The sequence below is a fragment of the Ursus arctos genome, unplaced genomic scaffold (assembly GCF_023065955.2).
Source record: "Ursus arctos isolate Adak ecotype North America unplaced genomic scaffold, UrsArc2.0 scaffold_10, whole genome shotgun sequence".
Taxonomy (NCBI): Eukaryota; Metazoa; Chordata; class Mammalia; order Carnivora; family Ursidae; genus Ursus; species Ursus arctos.
In genome coordinates this window covers 3769706-3791777 of record NW_026622764.1, presented here as the reverse complement: position 1 = coordinate 3791777, position 22072 = coordinate 3769706, and the positions used below count along the sequence as shown (strand labels likewise).

General features: G+C 41.4%; 1 protein-coding gene across 1 annotated transcript in view; it reads left to right on the top strand.

The window, feature by feature from the left end:
• MYO16 (myosin XVI) overlaps window positions 1-22072 on the top strand; it is a 466166-nt gene that overhangs the window by 74314 nt on the left and 369780 nt on the right. Inside the window, exons 3-4 of the mRNA XM_026493590.4 lie at window positions 647-717; window positions 14495-14638. Coding sequence (XP_026349375.3) covers window positions 647-717; window positions 14495-14638 — 215 coding nt within the window. The remainder of the gene's footprint in view (window positions 1-646; window positions 718-14494; window positions 14639-22072) is intronic.

Sequence of the window (22072 nt, the reverse complement as noted above, 5' to 3'; positions counted from 1 at the left end):
GAGATTATAACAGCCTCCTCATGCCTGTGGCATTCCTTGTACTAATGAATTCACCTTTGCTGTTCAGATGGCAACACAGGTCACCTCCCAACTGTGCATTTCTTCTGATAATTGGCATGTATTTTGACCTATTTGGCATTATTAACTTAGGTAGAAATGGCTTTGTCCCATAGTCCTTCCTGGGAATGGTGGACACACTGCCAGGAGGTCATCGAAGGAAGAGAAGTTTAAGGTCCAGAGCGTAAACTTTATTTGAAGCCAATGGGCCCTAATGAGATTAAAAAATAAAAGTTAAGTGAACCAATGCCTCCATGAGCCTAGTGAAGTAATTTCTTTTTATTATTTTGCCCTACCAAGGATATGCAAACAAGACCCGTTGAAACAATAAACTGTAAGAGCGCATTCCCCTTTCTGAGTAATTTGCGCAGCTGTAATGGGAAATTACATTGACAAACCTAGGAATAAGTTTGAACGTGAAGACAAACGCCACCAATCATACATACGGAAGTAAGGTCAGAGGGCGGTTAATGTGTCTGCGTTGGCTTTTATGGCTCTTTGTATCTCAGATGTTAATGGAATGCTTGGGTTTGGGTTCCCGGTGTGGACAAAGCGCGTGCCGTAACCGCCTGCTCTTTCGGTTTTTCAGCGCTGCGGCTCCTGAAGGAGGGCGCGGACCCGCACACTGCCGTTTCCTCGGGAGGGTCCCTGCTGCATCTGGTGAGCACTGTCCGACCGGGGCGTGGGGGGGCCACACAGGGAGCAGAATCAGTTGTGGGCTCACAATTCGATAGCCAAATATGCATCTTTTTTTTAAGAGTTTATTAATTTATTTGAGAGAGAGAGAGAGAGAGAGAGAAGACAGCACTAGCAGGGGAAGAGGCAGGCAGAGAGAGAGGGAGAAGCAGACTCCCTGATTCAGGGCTCAATCCCAGGACTCTGGGATCATGACCTGAGCCAAAGGCAGACGCTTCACCAACGGAGCCCCCCAGGTGCCCCTCACATGTGCACCTGACAGATGATGTACATTTGTACATGTACAAACGTGATGCTTTCAAATGCTCAGGCTTGGAAAACGAGCTGCAGTATAACCTGATTACTACATTAGAGTTTGTAATTAATCTTTAACAAATGGAGTTACAACTTCTGCCCTAAAGAAGATGCTTTGAAAATGAAGCAAATGATATCGTCTCCACTGTAGCCTATTAGGCACTCGTTCTTTTGCTTCTACACGTTGTCTTTGTGCTGCAGTGAACTTTCTGTATGCTCTGCTTGTGACCAGATGCATATAAATGGGAGTAAAGCTCACCCACATTCTTTTGAAGACGAAGCAGTGAATGGCTAAGTGAGTCAGCAGATAAATAATGGCATAAACAAACAAATATTATATTAGGTTCATGTGCCAGAAAGTTTTATGAGTTCAGTTAAAAATGCAATAGAAGGATTCAATTTAGTGGTCTTTAGGACTAATTTAATGATTAAACCTTAATTTTGAAAAATATCAAAATTAGCGTAGCATTAAAAACCTGACTTAGGGTCATCTACCAAGGTCAGAGATGAGCTGTATTTCTTTGTGATACATTGAACTGTGTTAAAGAAGGTCATGCATCACGCAGCCCGGGGCTCCTGAACATGCCGCCGCTTCTCAGCCTGGATTGCACGTTGGAATCACCTGGGAGCAGTAAAATGCCAACACCTGCCTCCCAACCCTGGCCCCGTCCCTGGAGATTCTGACTTAATTTTTCTCGGATGTAGCGATTCAGAGCTCCCCCAGCTGATTCTCCTGTACAGCCTAGGCTGAGAACCACTGCATACAAGAGAAAGGTGTGCCTACCAAAGCCTCAAGATATCTGGGGGTGCAGACAATCATATTATGCACTCAGCAGAATGGAAAAAGAACTCAGGATATTGATAGGAGACAGTCCGTAGAAGAAATGTAAACTCTTTCTCTCCAGCACTGATTGAGACAGAAAGAGAGATTTCTAGATGACTTTTTCCTTCTCTGGAGTGTTTTGGTTTTGAAACCTCTGCATTTTAGACTCAGATCGTTACCGGGCTTACATGAAATTTCTAAGGAGCTATGCCTCGTTAGTTCCTAGGTCCCAGGTCTGATGATGATAAGTAATGCTAGCTAGACTCGGGTCGTGCTGCTAACAGCTTTCCACAAACATACATTTTCCTCTTGGTCAGTGTGGTCACTTCTCTACCAGGAGGTCCAGTGATCAGCATGTTCAGAGGGAAACCAGGCCAGGCCCTGCTTTCTTTTCTTGGGGGTGTCCGCTCTTGCCTGTTTCCTCCGTTAGAAGATGGTCAGGAGAGAATTCGATCACGTGCCAGCTGCTTTTGGTCTTTTCCTCTCATGTGTAAGTTCATGTACACTTACTCCTTTCATGAAGCTGGAGGAGGTGCTTAAGGTCACTGAGGCTCATTTTTCCCGTCTGTGAAATGGGGATATTATCCAGGCTGTTGTATTCAGAGGTTTTGTTGTGATGGATACACATGACAGCATGCTTTGTGATGATCAGATAGCTATGAAAATAATTTCTAAGCCATAAAATGTCTTTGATATGTTAGATATTGATCAGCATGTACATTATAGTGTATTATTTATGATGCATTTTCATATAAACTAATTTTTTATTCACTAAAGCTCTGAGTGGTTGGACATATGCCTGTGTGACTTGCCTAGTTAGAAACTGAGAAACAAGTATGGAACAGTTTGGCCACGTTCACATAGTAACAGTAGGGAGCTTCCACATATACAATATTCTTGCCACATGTTCCCCAGTGATACCTGCAAGGTGCTCATTTCCGTTTTCAGAGAACACACTGTCATTCTAATTCAACTACTGGAAGACAGACCTTTTCTGTAAACGCATCATGTGAGTTCATTGCTAATATTGCCAAAAATGTATTATTACTTAGTATGTATGTGTTTGAGAGAGAGAGAGAGAGACACCCAGGACTTTATCTATAAAATGCATTTGCCTGTAATGAGCACATAAAAGTGCATCCTGGCAATCAGGAAATCAGTGGTTGCTTTCTGGCCCTCTGACCTAAGCCAGATGCCACTGTGTCCCTTCATCTGGACCACTGCCACCCTCTCCGAAAGCATCATCCTTTCCCACTTCTCATCTCCCTGTCCCGTCGTTGCCTACCCTGCGGGCTGTTCCCACACAGAAGCCAAATCAGAGTCTCTCTTCCATCAGAATACTCCGGAAACTTTCCTTCCCACTCAAAAGAAAAACGCAGTGTCCTACATAGACCCATACCATGAAGTGCTCCCGCTGTGGCCCCTGCCGCGGTTCCTCCCCTCTTGTTCTTATGGCTCCTTACTGTGCCTGCCATATTCCCGCCAGGTGCGTCTTTTCCACTTGGAACATCGTTCCACAGGTACCCACATAGCTCATGCCCTCATTTGCTTTGGGGCTCTGCTCAGGAGTCATCTAACAGAACAGCCTTCCCTGGCTTGCCCTGTCGGATAGAGCAGCCTATCACGACCACTCCACAATCAACTTGACTTTCATCTGGCCGCTAGTTTCACGGTAGTGCGCAGGTGCACCAAACAGATTACAGACCCGTGTGATTCTGTCTTGCTTTTTAGACCGTCTGCTCTGTGAGAGCATGAGCTGGGCCTTTTCTGCTCAGCCTATTGTACCCGCAATGCCTGGGGAGTGCCCAGCACTTGGCACATGCTCAGTAGATTTGTTGAGTAGGAAAGTTAATGCATTCACTACTTATTAATTAATTAATATCTGATGCTATGATTGCGCTTAGGGGTCCACAGATTCAGAACACATTCTGTGCCCATATGGACTTTAGTTTTCCGATGGAGGAAGAAAAATAGACCACTGATTACTGCAGACCTGGGAGAGGGGTAAACAGGAGATCATGGCAGAAGGCCATAATGAGGCCACTCTTGCCTTGGAGGAACAGTTCTGACACCTTCTCTGACCCTCCTGATCAGATATAATTACTCTTTTATCCAAGATCTCCTAGTGCACGATCCTTGCTTCTGCTACAGATCTTGTCATGATGCGTCATAATTAATGGACGATGTGCCTTTTCTCTCTGCTAGACTGCATTTTCAGAAACTGTGACTGTGATACTGTTATATCCCTGGCATGTGACATGTAGGAAATACTCAATACACCATCCATGAATGAATGGATGAATGAATGGGCCCCAGGGACATAAGGATGTCTTTGGTTAATGAGAAGTCAGTTATTTGAGACGCAGGTCACACAGTATAAAGACTCAGAAATGGTAGGAACAGAAGGAAAACGAAATGAGAGGATTCAAGTGAGAAGGCAGAGGGAAACACTTTATTAGCTTTCTGTTCAGTGCAGCTATGATGCATTTTCATACCATTAGGCAGGGGCCGCGAGCCTCAGATAAAAGGACGATGGGGCTGGAGTGCGCGGGAGAAAGCCTGGGACGGCCCAGGGATCTTGGGCTCATTGCCAAGTCTTCTTTTCCTGGGGTTCCCGAGTAAATAAAAGCAAATGAAAAATTGTGAGTTGCCAGAGAGACAAAATTACAGGGTTTCAACATGGCTTAGGTACTGAAAAAGCCAATTTAGCCGCCTGAGATGTCAAGTTTGAGTACCTCTGCTGTTGGCCCCACCTTTGGGGCATCCTGCGTTATGAAGCCTGATGTGTTATCAGCACCGAAGCTCTAATTATAGATGCTTAGATCAACGCCTTTGAGAAGAAGGCAGCATCTGTTTGTGTGGGCCATCAGGAATAAGCTATAGAAATTATTGAGATTTACAGAGTTTTGTTTATTTAACTCAATTATTCTTCATTGAGTTCCTGATTGCAAGCGCAGATTTCGGTACATTCCTCTTAGAAGTGCCAGGAGACCGTTGATGTTGGAGATGAACAATTCCCATCCCCATGCGTAGATATTTGAGAAGCAGGTTTGAGTATATTTTGTCATATAAAATCTTTAGTTTTATCTTCTTTTAAAATTTGCAACAAACACCTGTGGATTAGCTTGTTTGCCTACCTTCCATAATAATTCCTGTGTCAAACATTTGGCAGGTGTCAAGTCCTGTGACCGACAGAGGGGAGGTAATGACGGCAGGTGACACACAGCACCTGCACCCCAGGAGGGCAGTATACATGAACGCTCAGATTTAAGTCTCTGGAAGAAATTACGATATTTGTGGATTTGGAAACAGAATCACATAGGTTTTGCTAAATCGCTGTCCAGGGTTCTTTGTTATGAGCTCTCGAGAAGGAGCTCCTGATGGTGACCAAACCCTCTTGAATGGAGCATGAAATGCAAATTCTTTGAGCGTTGTCCTGTGACAGCAGCAGACCACAGTGAGGCTTAAGTGGAATGTGTTAGAAAAAGGAATTGCTCTTTCTTTGACCTGGTGAATAGTATATACAGTACAGGTAGGTAGATGAGATGAGAGAGGAAGGGAGAGAATCTTTTGCAAGAGCAGAGAAAATCTTGAAGGCTAGAGAAATTTTTTTTAAAAAAGGTTTTATTTATTCATTTGACAGAGAGAGAGACAGCCAGCGAGAGAGGGAACACAAGCAGGGGGAGTGGGAGAGGAAGAAGCAGGCTCCCAGTGGAGGAGCCTGACGTGGGGCTCGATCCCAGAACCCCGGGATCACGCCCTGAGCTGAAGGCAGATGCTTAAGCACTGAGCCACCCAGGCACCCCTAGACAAATTTTTAATAGTGACTCAGGTTGGGGAAAGGAGGCAAAGTCTTCATTTTTACATGTATGTTTCATAAAATAAAAGAAATTAATAAGATTAGTTATGACTGCATTTTTGTTAGAGGCTTAAAACCACCTGTTTTAATCACTTCCTGCTCTTCCAAGGAAGTCTGGTGTCTGAACTGGCTGCTCCTTGGGCTTCACTCTCCACATCTTTCAAGCTTCAGGAGCCAGAAGAAGCAGAGATAATTAGCAAATTACCACAGATGCAGCTGTTCCACATCTTCGTATCTTTTAGATGGAGGAGAAAATATATTTTGAAAAGAGTCAGAATATTAGGACTGTGGAGTAAATGTCTGAAGAAAGATCTAATTTTAAAACGGATCTAGGTGTTAGAGAGCAAAAGAGGTCAATAGAGATGTGGACATTGTCCGAAGCTTCTGGGCATTGACCATGTAACCCCCCCCTCCTTTGCTCTCCCAGAAAGTAAAGGGGAAAAGCTGCAAGGGTAAGTGTTGGTGAGAAAATGAATCACAGCAGAAGAAAATGTGCCCTCTCCAGGAGCCGTTCCTGGGAGTTTCTTGGGTGATGAGGAACGGGGGACATCCGTACAGGACGGTGCAACAGGAAGTGAAGAGACAATTGAAGGAGCAAGATGAACGTGAAAGGATAATGCCTATGAGCAGGAGTACCCAACCATTCTGATATCTGAGGATGATGCTGGAAAACAAGAAGTAGAGTTTCCATGGACTGGAAATAGTGGCTCCTTTAATTTTTTTCCAAGGATGTGATTAAGATTCAAATTTCTGGTCGGGTTTTGCTTTTTAAAATCCAGTATCTCTTTGGCCCATGAGAATGATGGCATCCATAACTGGAAAGCCTGAGTCCAGGATCTTTGATCATGAATACAATATCCATCTGAATCTTGAGTGAAAATTCTGACCTTGTTCTGTGTGGTGGTTATATTTTTATTTGGACTGCCTGGGTACATGACTTGGGGGTAAGAAGGCAATAAAAGTGTGTCTGTCAGAATGCCACCAGGAACTGAGGGAAGTGAATTTTCCATTTTTGAGTAAAAATATCACACAGGACTGGTTCATTCAATAGCAAATTCTAAAGAATTCCCTAGTAAAACTGCCAGTGAGATTTGTATTTTGTTTTATCTCTGCAACCATAGAACCCAGTTTATAAAGAATTAGAATCCTTCATTGACGGGGAAAGCAGATGGGTGAGGAATTTTTTACAGATGACTTTGAACTGTGAGCCCCTCTGAGAAAAATCCCAGTCCACTAGCACTGAGAGCACTGGTACAGAGCCTTTCCTTGGGGGAAGCTGGATGTCACACCCATAAAGGTTTTCCTTGAGGTCTCAGTCTGAAACTCACCCTCTCAGAAAGGCCTTCCATGCCAAATGAGGTAGAATTCCTAAAGAGCCATTTTCGTTCCTCCCCCAGATTGTTTATGCTGTTTCCTACTCTGGGGGTGCTCCTCTGAGATGGCCCCATAGCTCACTGGACTTCCTCATCATACTTTTCTTTTGACTGCACTGCTGTCTTGAATTTGGCTATTGACTGGGGACAATATCTAGTCCATGATACCAGCTCTCTGGCTTGGCGCAGCACTGGGCACATGGTAGGTCTTCAGTGAATACTTAATTAATGGACTATGAATGTCTCTCCCTACCTCCCCCACCATATCCTTCAAGACCTGTGCTGAGAGTGTCCCATAATGGAGTGTCCAATTCTATCAGGCTGTTAGGTACCCTCCACTGTGAATCTAGAATGCTCTGAACACCCTCAATCTCATTCAACTGGATTGTCTGTTTCCCAAGGGTAGTACTATGCCATGAAACTTTATGTATACATTGTCAAGCACGGTGCCTGGAATAGAGTGTTGCCTGATAAAATCTTGGCGATTCAAAGTGAGGCAAACCAGTGTTGCAGCTGAAGGAGCAGAGTTTACATTCACTTAAAAGGATAAAAGTTCTATTAGGATATTAAAATTTCTGGATGTGCATCAGTGGTACATCTGAATCTCTTTAGTAACAGCCTGTTTTATATTTAGAGTTTGGTTCCGGTGGCTGGAAGATATGTGTGCTTGGAATGCAGGTGGAAATAATAACTATGATTCAGCTCAGAGGGTTCTGGGTAGGTTATGTATGGTGAGGTAATCTGCAGTATAAGTATTTGCCAGAGAGAAGAAATGCATCTTATTTGACTTATGGTGGGGGTATGTCTGGATGAAGCACGTAAGTTGAAAGTATCGTTGGGTTAAAAATGCATTTAATACATCTAACCTACCATTGTAGCTAGCCAAGCCTAGCCCAACATTAGCCTACAGTTAGGCAAACTAATTGAGCACAAAGCCCATTTTATAATAAAGTGTTGAATATCTCATGTAATTTATTGCATTCTCTACTGAAAGTATACCACAGAATGGTGGCATGGGTACAGAGTGGTTGGCAGTGTCTCCATTGTCTTCGCTCACGACAACATGGCTGCCTGGGAGCGGCGGCTGCTGTCCAGCATCATGAGAGGGGCTCGAACCGCATGTCGCCAGCCCTGGAGATGATCCAAATTCAGACTTCTTTCACACCTTCATAACGTCAAAAACTTATAAGTTGAACCATCGTAAGTCGGAGACCATCTGTACATGAAAAGCAAAAATGATGAGAAGTATGTTCAAGATGACATTATGATGAGTGTGATCCTTTAGTGTGATATAATGGCAGAGAAGTGAAAGTGATTTTGTACAGATCTAGGCACTGGCTGAAAGGGGTGGCTAGTGGGATTGAAGTTTAGTACAAGGGGCCATATGGAATTTCTAGAGCGATTTCAAAGTTTTAAAAATTGCAACAAATTCAAATTCATTTTCCTGCTGATACAAATTTCTCTGTGTGTGTGTCTCTGTCTCTGTGTGTCTCTGTCTCTCTCCATCTGTCTCTGGTTGTAGAAAAGTTTTTGAACCACTGAAAACCCTAAATGTAGGACAAGAAAAATGGACAATGATTAATCCAAATTGATTGTATAAGTCATATTGCTTCCCCTCTCCCCACTGCTTCCAGAGAGTTCAGAGATAATTTTTTTGCTTAACAGTAGAGCTGTGCTTAGCACATGATACCCACTCAATAACTAGTATCTGGATCAAGTTGGATGTTGTCCTGGTAACTCTTTGCTAGTCTCTTCTGCCCTAGTGGTTTTGAAATCAGCACAGAGGAGAAAAAAGGGAAGTATGCCTGAAAATATATAAACATTGAGAAAATTAATGTGACAGGTATGACCCATGTTTATTTATTTTTTTTTAAAGATTTTATTTATTTATTCGACAGAGATAGAGACAGCCAGCGAGAGAGGGAACACAAGCAGGGGGAGTGGGAGAGGAAGAAGCAGGCTCATAGTGGAGGAGCCTGATGTGGGGCTTGATCCCATAACGCCGGGATCACGCCCTGAGCCGAAGGCAGACACTTAACCGCTGTGCCACCCAGGCGCCCCTCGACCCATGTTTAAAAAAGAAAACCAAAAACTTGCAAAAGAGAACTTTCATGTATGAACGAGGGAATTTAATATGGGAATTCAGTGTTTGTATAAAGCTTTTAATTTTCTGAGTGATAGATTTCAGGGTTGTTCAGGACATGCTCGTTAGCCAACCAGAAGAACTAAAATACATAAAATATCCCTTATGACAAGATGTAGGGAAAAGACAGAACAGTTTAAGTTTAAAATTGTCTTTATTTGTTATTTGGTTTCTGTGGTTTTTAGGGTCGTTTCCACTGAATCAATATTACGCATTGTATTGGGTTTGTACATCAAGGGACGTTACGTTTGTTTAGAAACAATTTCAAACAGTGAAAGAACGGATTCCCTGAGAAGCTGTGGACTGCCGATTTAGTGTGGAAAGTGTTCATTCTCACTGATCCTAGGCAACTCAATGAACAGTCTTGGAGCAAGGAGCTGTTTTTGGTGTTGCGCCCTAAGTATGCGTTAGGAGGCAGAATGGAATATTTTGATCACTGATTGGGATCCTGGGATTTAGTGCTTTAGCGTGGAGCCAGTCTTCATGGCGGAATCCAGGGGGTGGTAACTAGAGTAAAACATGGTGGAGGTTTCTGGGGTCCTGGAGGGAAGACGTTTTATGCTCTCAGAGAGGGTGGGTAACCCAATATTGCTGTTGTGGGGATGCCTGTGATTGTAGTCTCTAACTTCAATGAAAGAGGAGAGCGACCCTTTTGGGAGAAGAGGGGTGGTATGTAAGGATAGAGTGAATCTTAGAAAGCAGCACATTAAGGTGAACGAAGGGTGATTCTAAACGAATCAATGAGCTCAGGGGCGCCTGGCTGGCTCAGTTGATGGAGCATTGGGTTCTTGAACTCACGATTGTGAGTTCAAGCCCTGCATTGAGTGTAAAGCTTACTTAAAAAAAAAAAAAAAAAAAAAAAAAAAGAATCATTAAGCTCCAAAAGTGGCCAAGCCTTTTCAGGGCTTGATGGGAGAAGAATCTTACCTACAGTGGAGAAGGCTGCAGGAGAGATGGTGTTTCCGGAGAGATAGATGTAGGTTCTCTGACATTTCTAGGTGAGGAGGGAATATTTGAAATGGACTAGGTTCCAGAGGTTCTCTGGAAGGAAGTGCAGTGCGTGGACTTGAGGGACGTGGGGGGCCGGTTGATTAAGAGGTTTTGCAGTTCAAGGCGGGCTTCACGGGCATATGGTCCACACGGTCACTCCAGGTTTTGTGCTCTGCCAGGCCTGTGCTTGGTTTCATGCTCTGCTCTCACCATCTTAAATTGTAGTCATTTTTTCAAAATATGTATTTATTTATTTGAGAGAGAGAGTGTGCGCGCACACGTGCGCATGCATTTGGGGAGGGGCAGAGGGAGAGAGAGAATCTTAAGCAGACCACACTCAGCATAGAGTCCAACATGGAGCTCAATCTCATGACCTGGAGATCATGACCTTATCTAAAATCAAGAGTCGGATGCTTAACTGACTGAGCCACCCAGGTTCCCCCAAATTCTTAGCCATTGTTGAATAAGGGGCCCCACTTTTTCATTTTGCATTTTGCATTTCATTTTGCGCTGCACATTTCCCACAAATTATGTAGCCCGTCCTGCCTGGACCTTTGAGAGGCAGAGGATGGTGACAGAGGAGCCGGGGTAGATGACTGCTGGTGTCAGAGCCCTCTGAAGGTGACCAAGTGGCGGGTTAGCCACATTCTTGCTGCTGTAAACCCTTGCCAGAAATTGGTTGAAATGGTGAAGAGCAACCTGAATCGGGAGGAAGATTTGCTAGCTGGAAGAAAATTCTTTCTAGTGAGAATGAGGTTTACTATCTAACAATAATGTTGTAAGAACATTGTAACAGGAATGTTCAACCATCGTAATCTTTTCAGACAAGTGTGATTAGAAGGTATTTATTGCTGTCAAATTATTATTCATGATCCTCTGAAATGTGAATCTAAAAATTACATTACTTGAGAGAGGCAGATATCATTTTCTACACTGTATCTAATTAACTCTTTTTTGGTAAAAGACACTGAAAAGCCAAACTGTAGGTATCTGAATTGTAAATGTGGATTCCTGAGGTGCGGGCTGAGGGGATCTTGACAGACAGGGAAGGAGGAGGTCCCATCACTGTTGATTATGCCGTGAGTTATCAAAAAGATAAAGAGAGCAGAATAGGAATTACCTGCATGTGAATTTCCTGAAAGAAATTGGATCCGGGCCCCAATTCTAAAACCTATTTATTGAGCCTTTATACTCTGATCCTCATCTTATTACTCATCGTACCCGCACCTGCAGCTACTGTGGATGGGGCTCAGCGTTACTGTTACACGTGACGCAGTAAGTCACATAGGCAAAGATCGTGGTTCAGAACTGAAACTAATCCCTCCAAGTTCACGTGTGCCATTGCCCCATTCCATGCATCCCAATCCTGACGCCTGCACATCTTCCTTCATGTGGAACCTGCACCATGATTTCGCACCACACGAACTGTACGTTCTTGAGACCACTAGGTACTGGAGGAAAATAGGAATGTTCTTCCATGACCGTATTATGATTGGGAACCACAATTCATATGTCCTTTTTTTTCTTTTACATTTTTTTGGTGAAATATCATTTCAAAACTTGTACCTGATTTAAAAAATTGGGCTATCTTCTGGTTACTAATTTTAATGGAAATGAAATAATAAGAAAAATATATCATATGGTTTCACTCATTTATGGAACATAAGAAGTAGGAAGATCGGTAGGAGAAGAAAGGGAAGAAGAAAGGGGGGTAAACAGAAGGGGGAATGAACCATGAGAGACTATGGACTCTGAGAGACAAACTGAGGGCTTCAGAGGGGAGGGGGGTGGGGGACTGGGATAGCCTGGTGATGGGTAGTAAGGAGGGCACGTATTGCATGGTGCACTGGGTGTTATACGCAACTAATGAATCATCGAACTTGACATCAGAAACTAGGGATGTACTGTATGGTGACTAACATAATATAATAAAAAAATATTATTATAAAAATAAATAAATAATAAGAAAAATATAAATCAATCAGGTAGTCCCCATTTCCAGTGCTATCAGTCTGTTTGGTCACTGCCTGGAGATTGCCCATGGCTCACCAACGCTTGGTTCACTTATCGAAAGTCATCTTTTGCTCTGTCTCACTTTGTGTAATCTGCATTACTGTCTTCAGGTTCACTAGTCTTGTCTTCTCAACAGCCAGTCTGCTGATCCCTTCCATTGGTATATTTTTCATCTCAGCCATGGTAGTTCTCACCTCCAGGTGTTAAAATTTGAGTCTTTTTGCTGTCTTCCATGTCTCTGCTTACCATGTTCAACAGTTTTCCAGTTTTTTGAACATATGGAATGTGGATATCATAACAGTTTTAACACACAGATTTGCTCATTCTAACAAGTGTATTACTTCTGAGTTGGTTCCCATTGATCACTCTTCTCCTCCTTGTGGGTCCTATTTGCTTGCTGTGTTGTATATGTGGTTGGTTTTTTTGGATGCTAGAGGTTGTGAATTTTGCCTTGTTGGGTACTGAATATTTTCATATCTCTGTAAATAATCTTGAGCTCTGTTTGGGGGGCATTGAAGTTATTTGGAAGCAGTTTGAGCCTTTCAGAACTTGAATTTAGTATTTCTAGGTGGGAGTAGAACAGCGTTCAGCTCAGGGCTCATATCTCCCCCTTCCATCCCCGCACTGAAACAAGACATATCTGGTACTCCACCCCGTGGTGCGTCTACTAGAAGGTTCCCTTTCTGGCTGCTGGAAACAGACACTATTTCTAGAAATTCACGAGCTCTGACTCCTCTTCCTTTTCAGGGTCTTCTGTCCCTGGGCTTGGGTAGTTTCCTGGAGTGCGTGTGCCCATCACGATTTTTCTGCATACTTTAGGGGGTGACTGCAGATCTTTGAAATCCTCTCTCTCTCTGCAGCTCTGTCCTCTCTGTGACTGTCCTGTGCATGCTGGCCAGCTCGGTCTATGGACTTTCAGTTCAGTCTCTTCTTGAGTGGCCCAGGGTGACTGGGGTTCTCCTAGCTGTGCTGCAGCTTGGGAAGTCCCTCAAGTCAGTGAGCTGGAGCGACAAAGGCAGCAGGACTGCCTTGTTTCCTTCCCCAGTTCTCGAAGTTATATTTTGTCTGAGTGGTGTTGTTTTCGGTTCAGCTGATTTAGGCAGGAATGCCAAATGGGCCCCGTTACTCAAAAGAAGTCCTCCGGTGATTGGTTTTTAATTGTCTGATCCAGTGAAGAGTTGGTACATTGACATGATGACACTTCCAGTGGTAACATTGTTTACTACTGCTTTTTGGGAGGGGAACCTGTGTGATGCATCCAAATCCTATGGAATGCATATATCTTTTAACCCAGAAATTTTGCTAATAGGTAGTTAGCTTATTTAGCTTAGGCCTTTTTTTTTTTTAAACTAATTTAGCTAATATGCATTTGACACTAATGTAGCCTATAGATATAAATGTAAAATATCAGACTTATACTAGGACTGGATAATTTATAGAATGAATATGTAGGTCTTTTCAATAATTCTTGAAAATTCATGATGACGACAGTGGAGCCTTAAGCCAAGTGCAGGACCCACCAAGCATGATTACAGATAGTATGCACCCATGGAGCCAGCCCTGACTTTGAATTTTTTTATGAATTTTACCTCTAAATAATAAATAAAAAATAAGAGCAAAACAAGTTCCTGGAGAGTTTGATTTAATAGACTATGAAATTTCCCTAAAATACAGTGATTAAAATTCGTGTTAGAAGATTTTGAAAATACAATAGTTAACTGTTCCAAGATGGTACCGTGGAGTTTTCAGTTGTGTTATGCAGCTAGGCTGACGGCTGCATTTGGATGACGGGGGATGAGTTTGGAAGGACCGTGAAAGGTCTTATCTGTCTTGGATGCAATAAGGTGGTGAAACTTTATTCTTTGACAAAATTCAATGACAAAATATGTACATTTTAAAGCAGAAGGATCATATGATTAAATCTGTATTTCAGAAAGATAATTCTGGTAAATAGTCCAAGATTATCTGGTGATCCTATCTACAAATGAGGAGGACCCAAATAATGAAATTTTTTCCTCCTTCTTAATGTCTATCCCTATTTTCTCATTTTTATTTCTACTGTCTATGGTCGCCATTTCCTTTTGAGTCCTCCAACCTCCACATGCCTCTTAGCTTGTAGGTTAGCTGGAGAACAGTTAACGCCATCTGTCAACCTCTAAATTGGCATTGAAATTTTTATCTATGGACATTTTCAATAAACCTTATCATAGTTTGAAATACATTTATTTATTTTTCCTTTCTTTCAGTGTGCTCGGTATGATAATGCCTTCATTGCAGAGATCCTGATTGACAGAGGGGTCAATGTCAACCACCAGGATGAAGACTTTTGGACACCAATGCACATCGCCTGTGCTTGTGATAACCCTGATATTGTCCTGCTGCTTGTATTAGTAAGTAAAGCAATTTAGTTTATTACTGTTTGAGGATTTGACGGCATATAAAAGGCTATATATTTAACTATTCATATTTCGCAGTATGTAATACTTTTGTTGATTTAAAAAAATGTGTATGTATGTCATCCTTTATCTTCCTGGAGTTACAAGATAATTAGAGACTAAGGAGGTGGATCACAGAGTTCATAAAACATTGTGCCGATGTCATTTGAAGCTCTACTCCGCTGGCTTTCTTCTGGGAAATTATATGCCTCAATACTTTGCAAGAGAGTCCTAACTAAAATGGTTTCATAAGTGTTGTTTCTTTCAATCCATCCTCTTTTAGCCGACTAGGCATACAGTAATGAGATATGGCAACTATTGAATCTTACTCTCTTGCTCACATCTAGTAAAGCAGTGTCTACAACATTTCTTACAAAAGAATGAAAACTTTAAGTATAAAACTCACTGGCGTTATTTGTTGCTGTTGTTTTCGATTATAGCTTAGACCCTGACATTGATCTTCACAGCATACTTTAATTATTTCAGAATCGAGATTTGGGATTTTTTCCCGGTGAGTTTGTCTCTAACAAAGAATTTAAGAAATTATACAGGAATTTTAGAACACATGCACATCTCAGTGTCTGGTTATGTTGCTTTTCTTTGACAGATGGAATTGAGAAAGAGAAGCTGGTTTTAGTTCACGTGTGATCACAGAGTTAAAACTATAGTTTCCAAATTAACATGTTGATGGTTCTGCAGTGACCCTTTTCTCACATCAGGTAGAAAGTTGTATTTCTGACAGAACATAACGTTCTGCAGTGATCTTCATTTACTGATCATGTCATTAGTATTTATTGATTACTATTTTTAATGTAATTCCTGCCCTTGAGGAAATTAGAACTTGTTCATTCATTCAAATATTTGTTGAGTAACCACTGTTCTAAGGTGACACAGAGTGAACACAAAGACATACTACGTTAGAGAGAATGGCAAGAACAAACAAGCAAGCCAAGTGAGGCCCTACGGAGAAATTTGATTAGTGGAGTGAGCCAGTTGGAGTAGTCTCCTTGCCACCATGGAATAGCCAGCCCCGCCATCTATCCAACAGGAATAATTTACTTTTAAATAAATATGGATGAAAGCCATTATCATAAAAATTATAATTCCTGTAGGAATGTGTTCCTGTCCACAATCTCAAAAGAGAGATTTATTTTACTCCAGAATTAAATGCCATTGTACTTGGTTTTAGTGCTGTATGTCCAATATTCTTGCCATTTTCCAAAGATCATTGATGAGTAAGAGACTGTACAAGTATTTGAGTGTGTTCTGTTCTCACTAGAGGGTCAGCTGTGAACAGAAGTAGCACAAATCCCTGCCTCTTAGAGCTTCTATTCTCCTGAGGAGAAGCCAGAAAAAACAAATACATAAATGAGTGAAATACGCAAGATGTCAACTGCAGAGAACTGTTGGAGGACAGGAAGAGAGGAGTAGAGAGTATTAAGGGGTGGCCTCATGGGGGAGGGGACACGTGAGTGAGTTGTGACAACACTTCCACGTGTTCTTTCATCCCAGGTGAATCAGGCATCCTTTGGAGAGTTTTGGGTGGAGAAGTGACATGATCTGACTTTTGTTTGAGAAGATCATTCTGGCTGCTCTGTTGAGACCAGACAAGAGAAGGGGCAGTATGGGGGAGCATTTAGCTGTCTGTTGTCACTCCTCAGGCTAGACGTCGTGGTGGTGGTGGGAGGTGTCTCTCATCTGGATGTTTGAAGGTCAAGTTGTCCGTGTTTGGTGTGGGATTGGATTTAGGGCTTGAGAGGAAGGACATGAGTCACAGATGACTCCCACTTGTTGGCCTGGGACTAGAGGGTTGGAATTTGTGTTAAAAGCATTTGAATCGTCTTTTTCAAGTCTCTCAGAAAATCATCATCTATAAGAACAATTTCAGTGAGTTGAGAGATAATTACGTGTTGTGAGCTTTTGTGGAGTAGAGATATGTGTGTGTGTGTGTGTGTGTGTGTGTGCGTGTGTTGCCATCATACACTACACAGCATTAGAACGTTGCTGTTTTAATTGCATCACAAATGGTTTGTGTTAATGGAGTAGGCTTAGGTACTGTGAACGTTGCCAGTACTCTCGCCAAATGATCTGCCAAACTGGGAGATACTAATACTTGATTTTGGGACAGTCCTTCCTATGTGTCAGGTATGTTTCTACATGCTTTATAATGATTAATTCACTTAGCGTTCATGAAACCCTACTCCATACATGCTAGCTTTCTCTGCCTTTTAGAGATGAGGGACGGATGCCCAGAGAGGCCAGTCTATGTGCTGAAGGCCAGAGAGTAGTGGCAGAGACAGCTTTGGTGTCATAACCAGAGCCCCTTGATCTGTGGTCATCTTGCTAATGATAGAATTCCTACAGAGCTGCAAGTCCCCAGAGTGGACGGATGAGATCCTGATTCCCATTGTAGTATCATGCATTCCCCTTTATTTTATTTATTTATTTATTTATTTAATTTATTTTTTTAAATTAAATTTAATTTAATTTTTTATGTAAATTTCTATGATTCATTAGTTGCGTATAACACCCAGTGCCCCATGCAATGCGTGCCCTCCTTACTGCCCATCACCAGCTTATCCCATTCCCCCACCCCCCTCCCCTCTGAGGCCCTCAGTTTGTTTCTCATACATTCCCCTTTAAAAACACAGCTTTGAAACTGATTGTTTAGAAATTGGGAAGAAAGTTAAGAAATACGGTACATACACTCGATTCTTGTTTTCATGGTAGTTATGTTCTGTAAAGTGACCAGGAACACCGCATTAGTGAATGTTGAACCACCACTCCTGGGGAAATGCAGCGTTGGGTTCCTGCAAGCCTCTGGTCCAGGTCTGTACGAATCTTGTTTTATAAGTCTTTCTCTTAAAGACGCCTTTTAAAATATATACTGTGGATTCATAAACATCAAACTCATGGCCAATAGCACTATAACTCATGCCTGAAGGAAAGCTAGCCACACACATATTTTTCTCCAGAAGGTTCTTCATAGCCTTCTTGCACTTACAGGCAGTGGATAGCAGCTCAGCACCGTGCTTGGGGCTCATTTTAAATGGCAAAATCGCCAACAAAAGGACAGAAATATGAAAAATGCAGCACTAAATAGACCACAATGAAGACTTTGTTTGCACTCTGAAGGTGGAACAAGAAGGCATGGCATTGGCTTGTGAGATCTCCATTCAAATGAGGGCACCTGGTGACCAGAATTTTCCCCACTCTGCGTATGTGTGCGAGTGACCGTGGAAGTGGAGCCCAAGGATTCCTTGTGGTGCTACAGAAAAATTCAGCCAACAGACAAATTCGCAAAGGTGGAGTCTGAGAATAATGAGGATCCGCTTGTTAATTACTAAGCAAAACAGCCAACACTTTCTTAGAATTTTAAGTATGAAATAGAAATCCTTTGAACCTAGTATATTTTAGGGATCGGGTGGTTCAAAAAATGATGAATTTCTGCAATAAATTTTCAAAATTTATGCAAAAAAGTCTCATTAGTTTTACAATTTCCAGCACGTAGTTGGATAGGGTTTGGAGTTTCCTAGAAGTTTTTCAGCTACCTCACTGGAAATGTAGAGCATTTCTATGAAATGAGGAATACACTTAATATATAATCCTTATTTTTATGTAAAGAAATCTATTATCAGAGAGGTTCCATAATAGAATAACATGTCAAATCTAAATGTTTTGGATCCCCCCAAAATAAAATTTTAATGCATTATAATTTTTTATATTTATGTATAAATATACATGTATTTAATTGTATGTAATACACGTTATAATTACAGTTTGTCCACTGAGAATTTTCTTTTACTTACTTTATTTTATTGTTTGTTGAACATCTCACATATATACATTTTGATTTTTTTATTCTGCCTTATCTAATTTTTAAAATATTTTCTAATTTGCTCCATGTTCAAACACTAATGTTCTATAACTGAAAATTATATCTAGTTTTAAAAATAATTTCCAGGTAATTGGCTATTGCCCAGATTTTAAGAAGCTTTCTATTACTTAGGAATATATCACAAAGGCTGATAAATGATTAACTCAAATCATGTCAGGTTTTATTCTCCAAAAAGTCTTGATTTCATATTTATTTCAACCTGTTTATGTACGTGTATTTCTAGCCTGTTGTATCAGTGCATATATACCTCGAAGATGTACTTGTGGAATAGACTCAGAATCTGCTCGATCCCTTGCCTGCGGAGGGAGGGACGGTAGGCTCGTCTTTGCTATCTCACGCCTCGGGGCTGCACAGGGAACCATCCCTGAGGACGCTTGCTCAGTTCTCCCCTCTTTCCTCATAGGACTTTGGGTAAAAGATATGCATTTGTTTCAGTTTTCTGAATTTTCACATCTGATTTTGCAATGTGGCTGCAGGTGCTCCATTACTCTGCCCTGTGAGCAGTTTCAAAGATGAGGCAAGTCTGCACGTTTTAACAGCCCATTGCATTTGGAACCATAGGAAACGCGTCCCTTTAATTTGGTATTAATTATTTTGAAAGGAAAATAATTTAATTGAGTAAAAGACCCTAGGATGCTTCTACTTGAGAAAATGATATACCTGTGTTACTGATAAATCATCTTGGACTTTTCGTCTTTCCTACTGAAAAACCTGGGAGGATGTAATTTGATATTCCACATGTCCCGGAATTATTTAATAAACCTTACCCCATAAAGCGTATCTGTTAAACGTGGTTACAAGAAATGAGTAATGGACAACAGAAGGATAAAATGTCATTTTAATTAGTTTTATTTGTGAAACGGTGAATGAATTCTGTTTCATGCTACCAGGAGACCTTTCAAGGTATTTTTACTCCTTGCAATCAGAAGGCGTAGGGAAAATATTAGCAGATGGATAGTCATTTACTAAGCGAGGCTCAGCAATCTCTTTTATCATCGTTTCACTTCAGTAACAATGGAATGATTACTAGAAATTGCACTGAATGTTTTCTCAATCCTTGGCCTTTTATGGTTGAACATCTGATGTTCATAATTTTTGTGCCTGTTGGATAGAGTGCATCATGGACCGTGTCTAATGGGAAGTGCGGAACCAGATCATTTTAATGGGTGCTGCAGGAAACTGCTAGAAACCAACAATTCTGTCATCACTGACATAGTAAATGATATTTCAAAAACATATTGCTTACTTTGTGTTCGGTGGCTTACATTTATAGATCGAAATTGACTCATTCCCAAACGTTGTTCATTCTTCGCTTAGACCATTCTTGGGTTAAATACTAGTATAAAAATTTCATATTGTTTAGTTATAATTTATCCTTCCCATCACTTTGATCTGTTAAATATTAAGACATGGGGTACCCTGCTATTTAAGAAGGTGATATTCCTCCATAGAAAATGAGCTATAAATCCAGATGGTTCAAGGTAAGTCTGATTTTCCAATAAGACCTGTGGCAGAGGGCCTGGCGTCATTATCAACTTTTTATGTAAATGACCCCACAAGCAATATTTAATCTCTCTCTTAGCAGTTTCTCTTACCTTCAGCTTCACTGACAAAGTAAGTTTCCAGGCTTGGATGCCTTTGGCTTCCAGCTCACAAATTAACTGTTGTTTTTTTTTCCTATTTATTCACAACCTTTGTTCCATCCTGGAAACGAGTTTGTTTCCCTCCCTGAGCTAAATTCTCCCCCATCCTCTCTAGACTCTACTAACCTGTCAGAGGATTTCTCCACCACTTTTCCATCTCCTGATTCCATGGTCTTTCTATTGGACTCCTCCTTTAAATTCGTAGTTATGTCGCAAGATCTCCCACTAATTAAAAAAACTGAGGAAAAGCCCGGTTAAATGTCTTTCCTGTTAATTGTCACCACAGTGTCTCTCTCATTTTTAGAGTCAAGCTTCTCTGAGGAGCGGCATGCTTTTGGGGACCCACTTACCACCTCCCAGCCATATGTCACTGTGGCCAGGCTGCCTGTTGTCCCCGCAAGGACCCCGGCGTGGCCCTTGCTGAGAACACTTTTGACATCGCTGTGATGGATTTCATCATTTATCCTAATTTATTTGTCTCACTAGGTCTAAAAGCAAGTGGGTCAAAGAAGGAAATTGGGCAAACATCCAGTTTTTTTTTAACTCAAGGTTATATTTTTTGGGCTAATCAGAGTAAGAATTTGAAAGGAGTTACTCTGGCTTCTAAGCCCTGTTTGTGGCCATTAAACTTAGGAGCGTCTTTGCTTTATCAAGGTATCCTTGGCAAATAAGATTGCGTATTTCTTAAGTGTCCAGCATGACGATTTGATACAAGCATGGTTTGTGAGACGATGACCACAGTCAGGTTATTAACGCATCCACCATTCATGTAGTGACCAGTAATTCTTTTTCTGTTGTGGTGAGAATGCTTAAGATTCACCATCTTAGCAACACTCGAGTGTACAAAACAATATTATCACGTAAACTCACCGTGCTGTCCATTCGATCAAGAGCCTGTCCGTCTGCAGCTGGAGGCTTGTGCTCTGACCAGCAGCGCCCCAGCTCCCCGACCCCAGCCCTTGCTAACCACCTTTCTACTGTCTGTTTCTATGAGTTTGACTTTTGTTGTTGTTCTTATGTTGTTTTTGTAAACCTGTCGTTACCTACCCTTCCCATCACTAAAATCTATGGTGAAAATTCTCCCTCAATACTCACAGTGATTGAGACCATAAAAGTGATTTCAGAAAACAGGCAATAATGTGTCCTTCATGATAAATCTATATAACTTGACATAAAATTCTTTGAAGAATGGGGAAATATATTACGTACCTTTCATAGGCATCTGACAGGAACGTGAGCACTTGAGGTTTTCCCCGACCTTGGTACGTTTGAGAAACACACTTTTCCACATCTAAGGTCCAAGGTCTAAGGAAAATTTCCTTAGGCTTCTCTGTTCATTTACTTAAGCTCCCATTTTTAGTAAATTATATTGCCTCTTCAAAAGTGCTTTTCAATATATAACATTTTTCGTCTGTATCTAAGACAATTAAAAAATTTAATAATTTGCATTAATATTGTAAAGCACTTAGATTGAATTTCTGAATATCCTTTCAGTAAGACGTTTTATTTTTCTAATTACAGAAGCAATTCACATTTATTTTAGAAGCATTGGAAAAAATAGAAAAACCAAAAGAACATAGAAGTCACCCACAATTCCACCGATCAGAGAAAGTCAATGTTAACATTTTAGTACACGTCCTCCTGGTTCTGTTTGCGTGGGCGAGTGTAACACACATGTAATACTTGGATTTGTGTTATATGCATATTGTCCTTTTTTTTTATTTTTAAAGATTTTATTTATTTGTTTGAGAGAGAGAGAGGGAGAGAATGCAAGCAGAGGGAGAAGGAGAGAGAGAATCTTAAGCAGTCTCTGCACTGAGTGTGGAGTCGGATGTGGGACTCGATCCC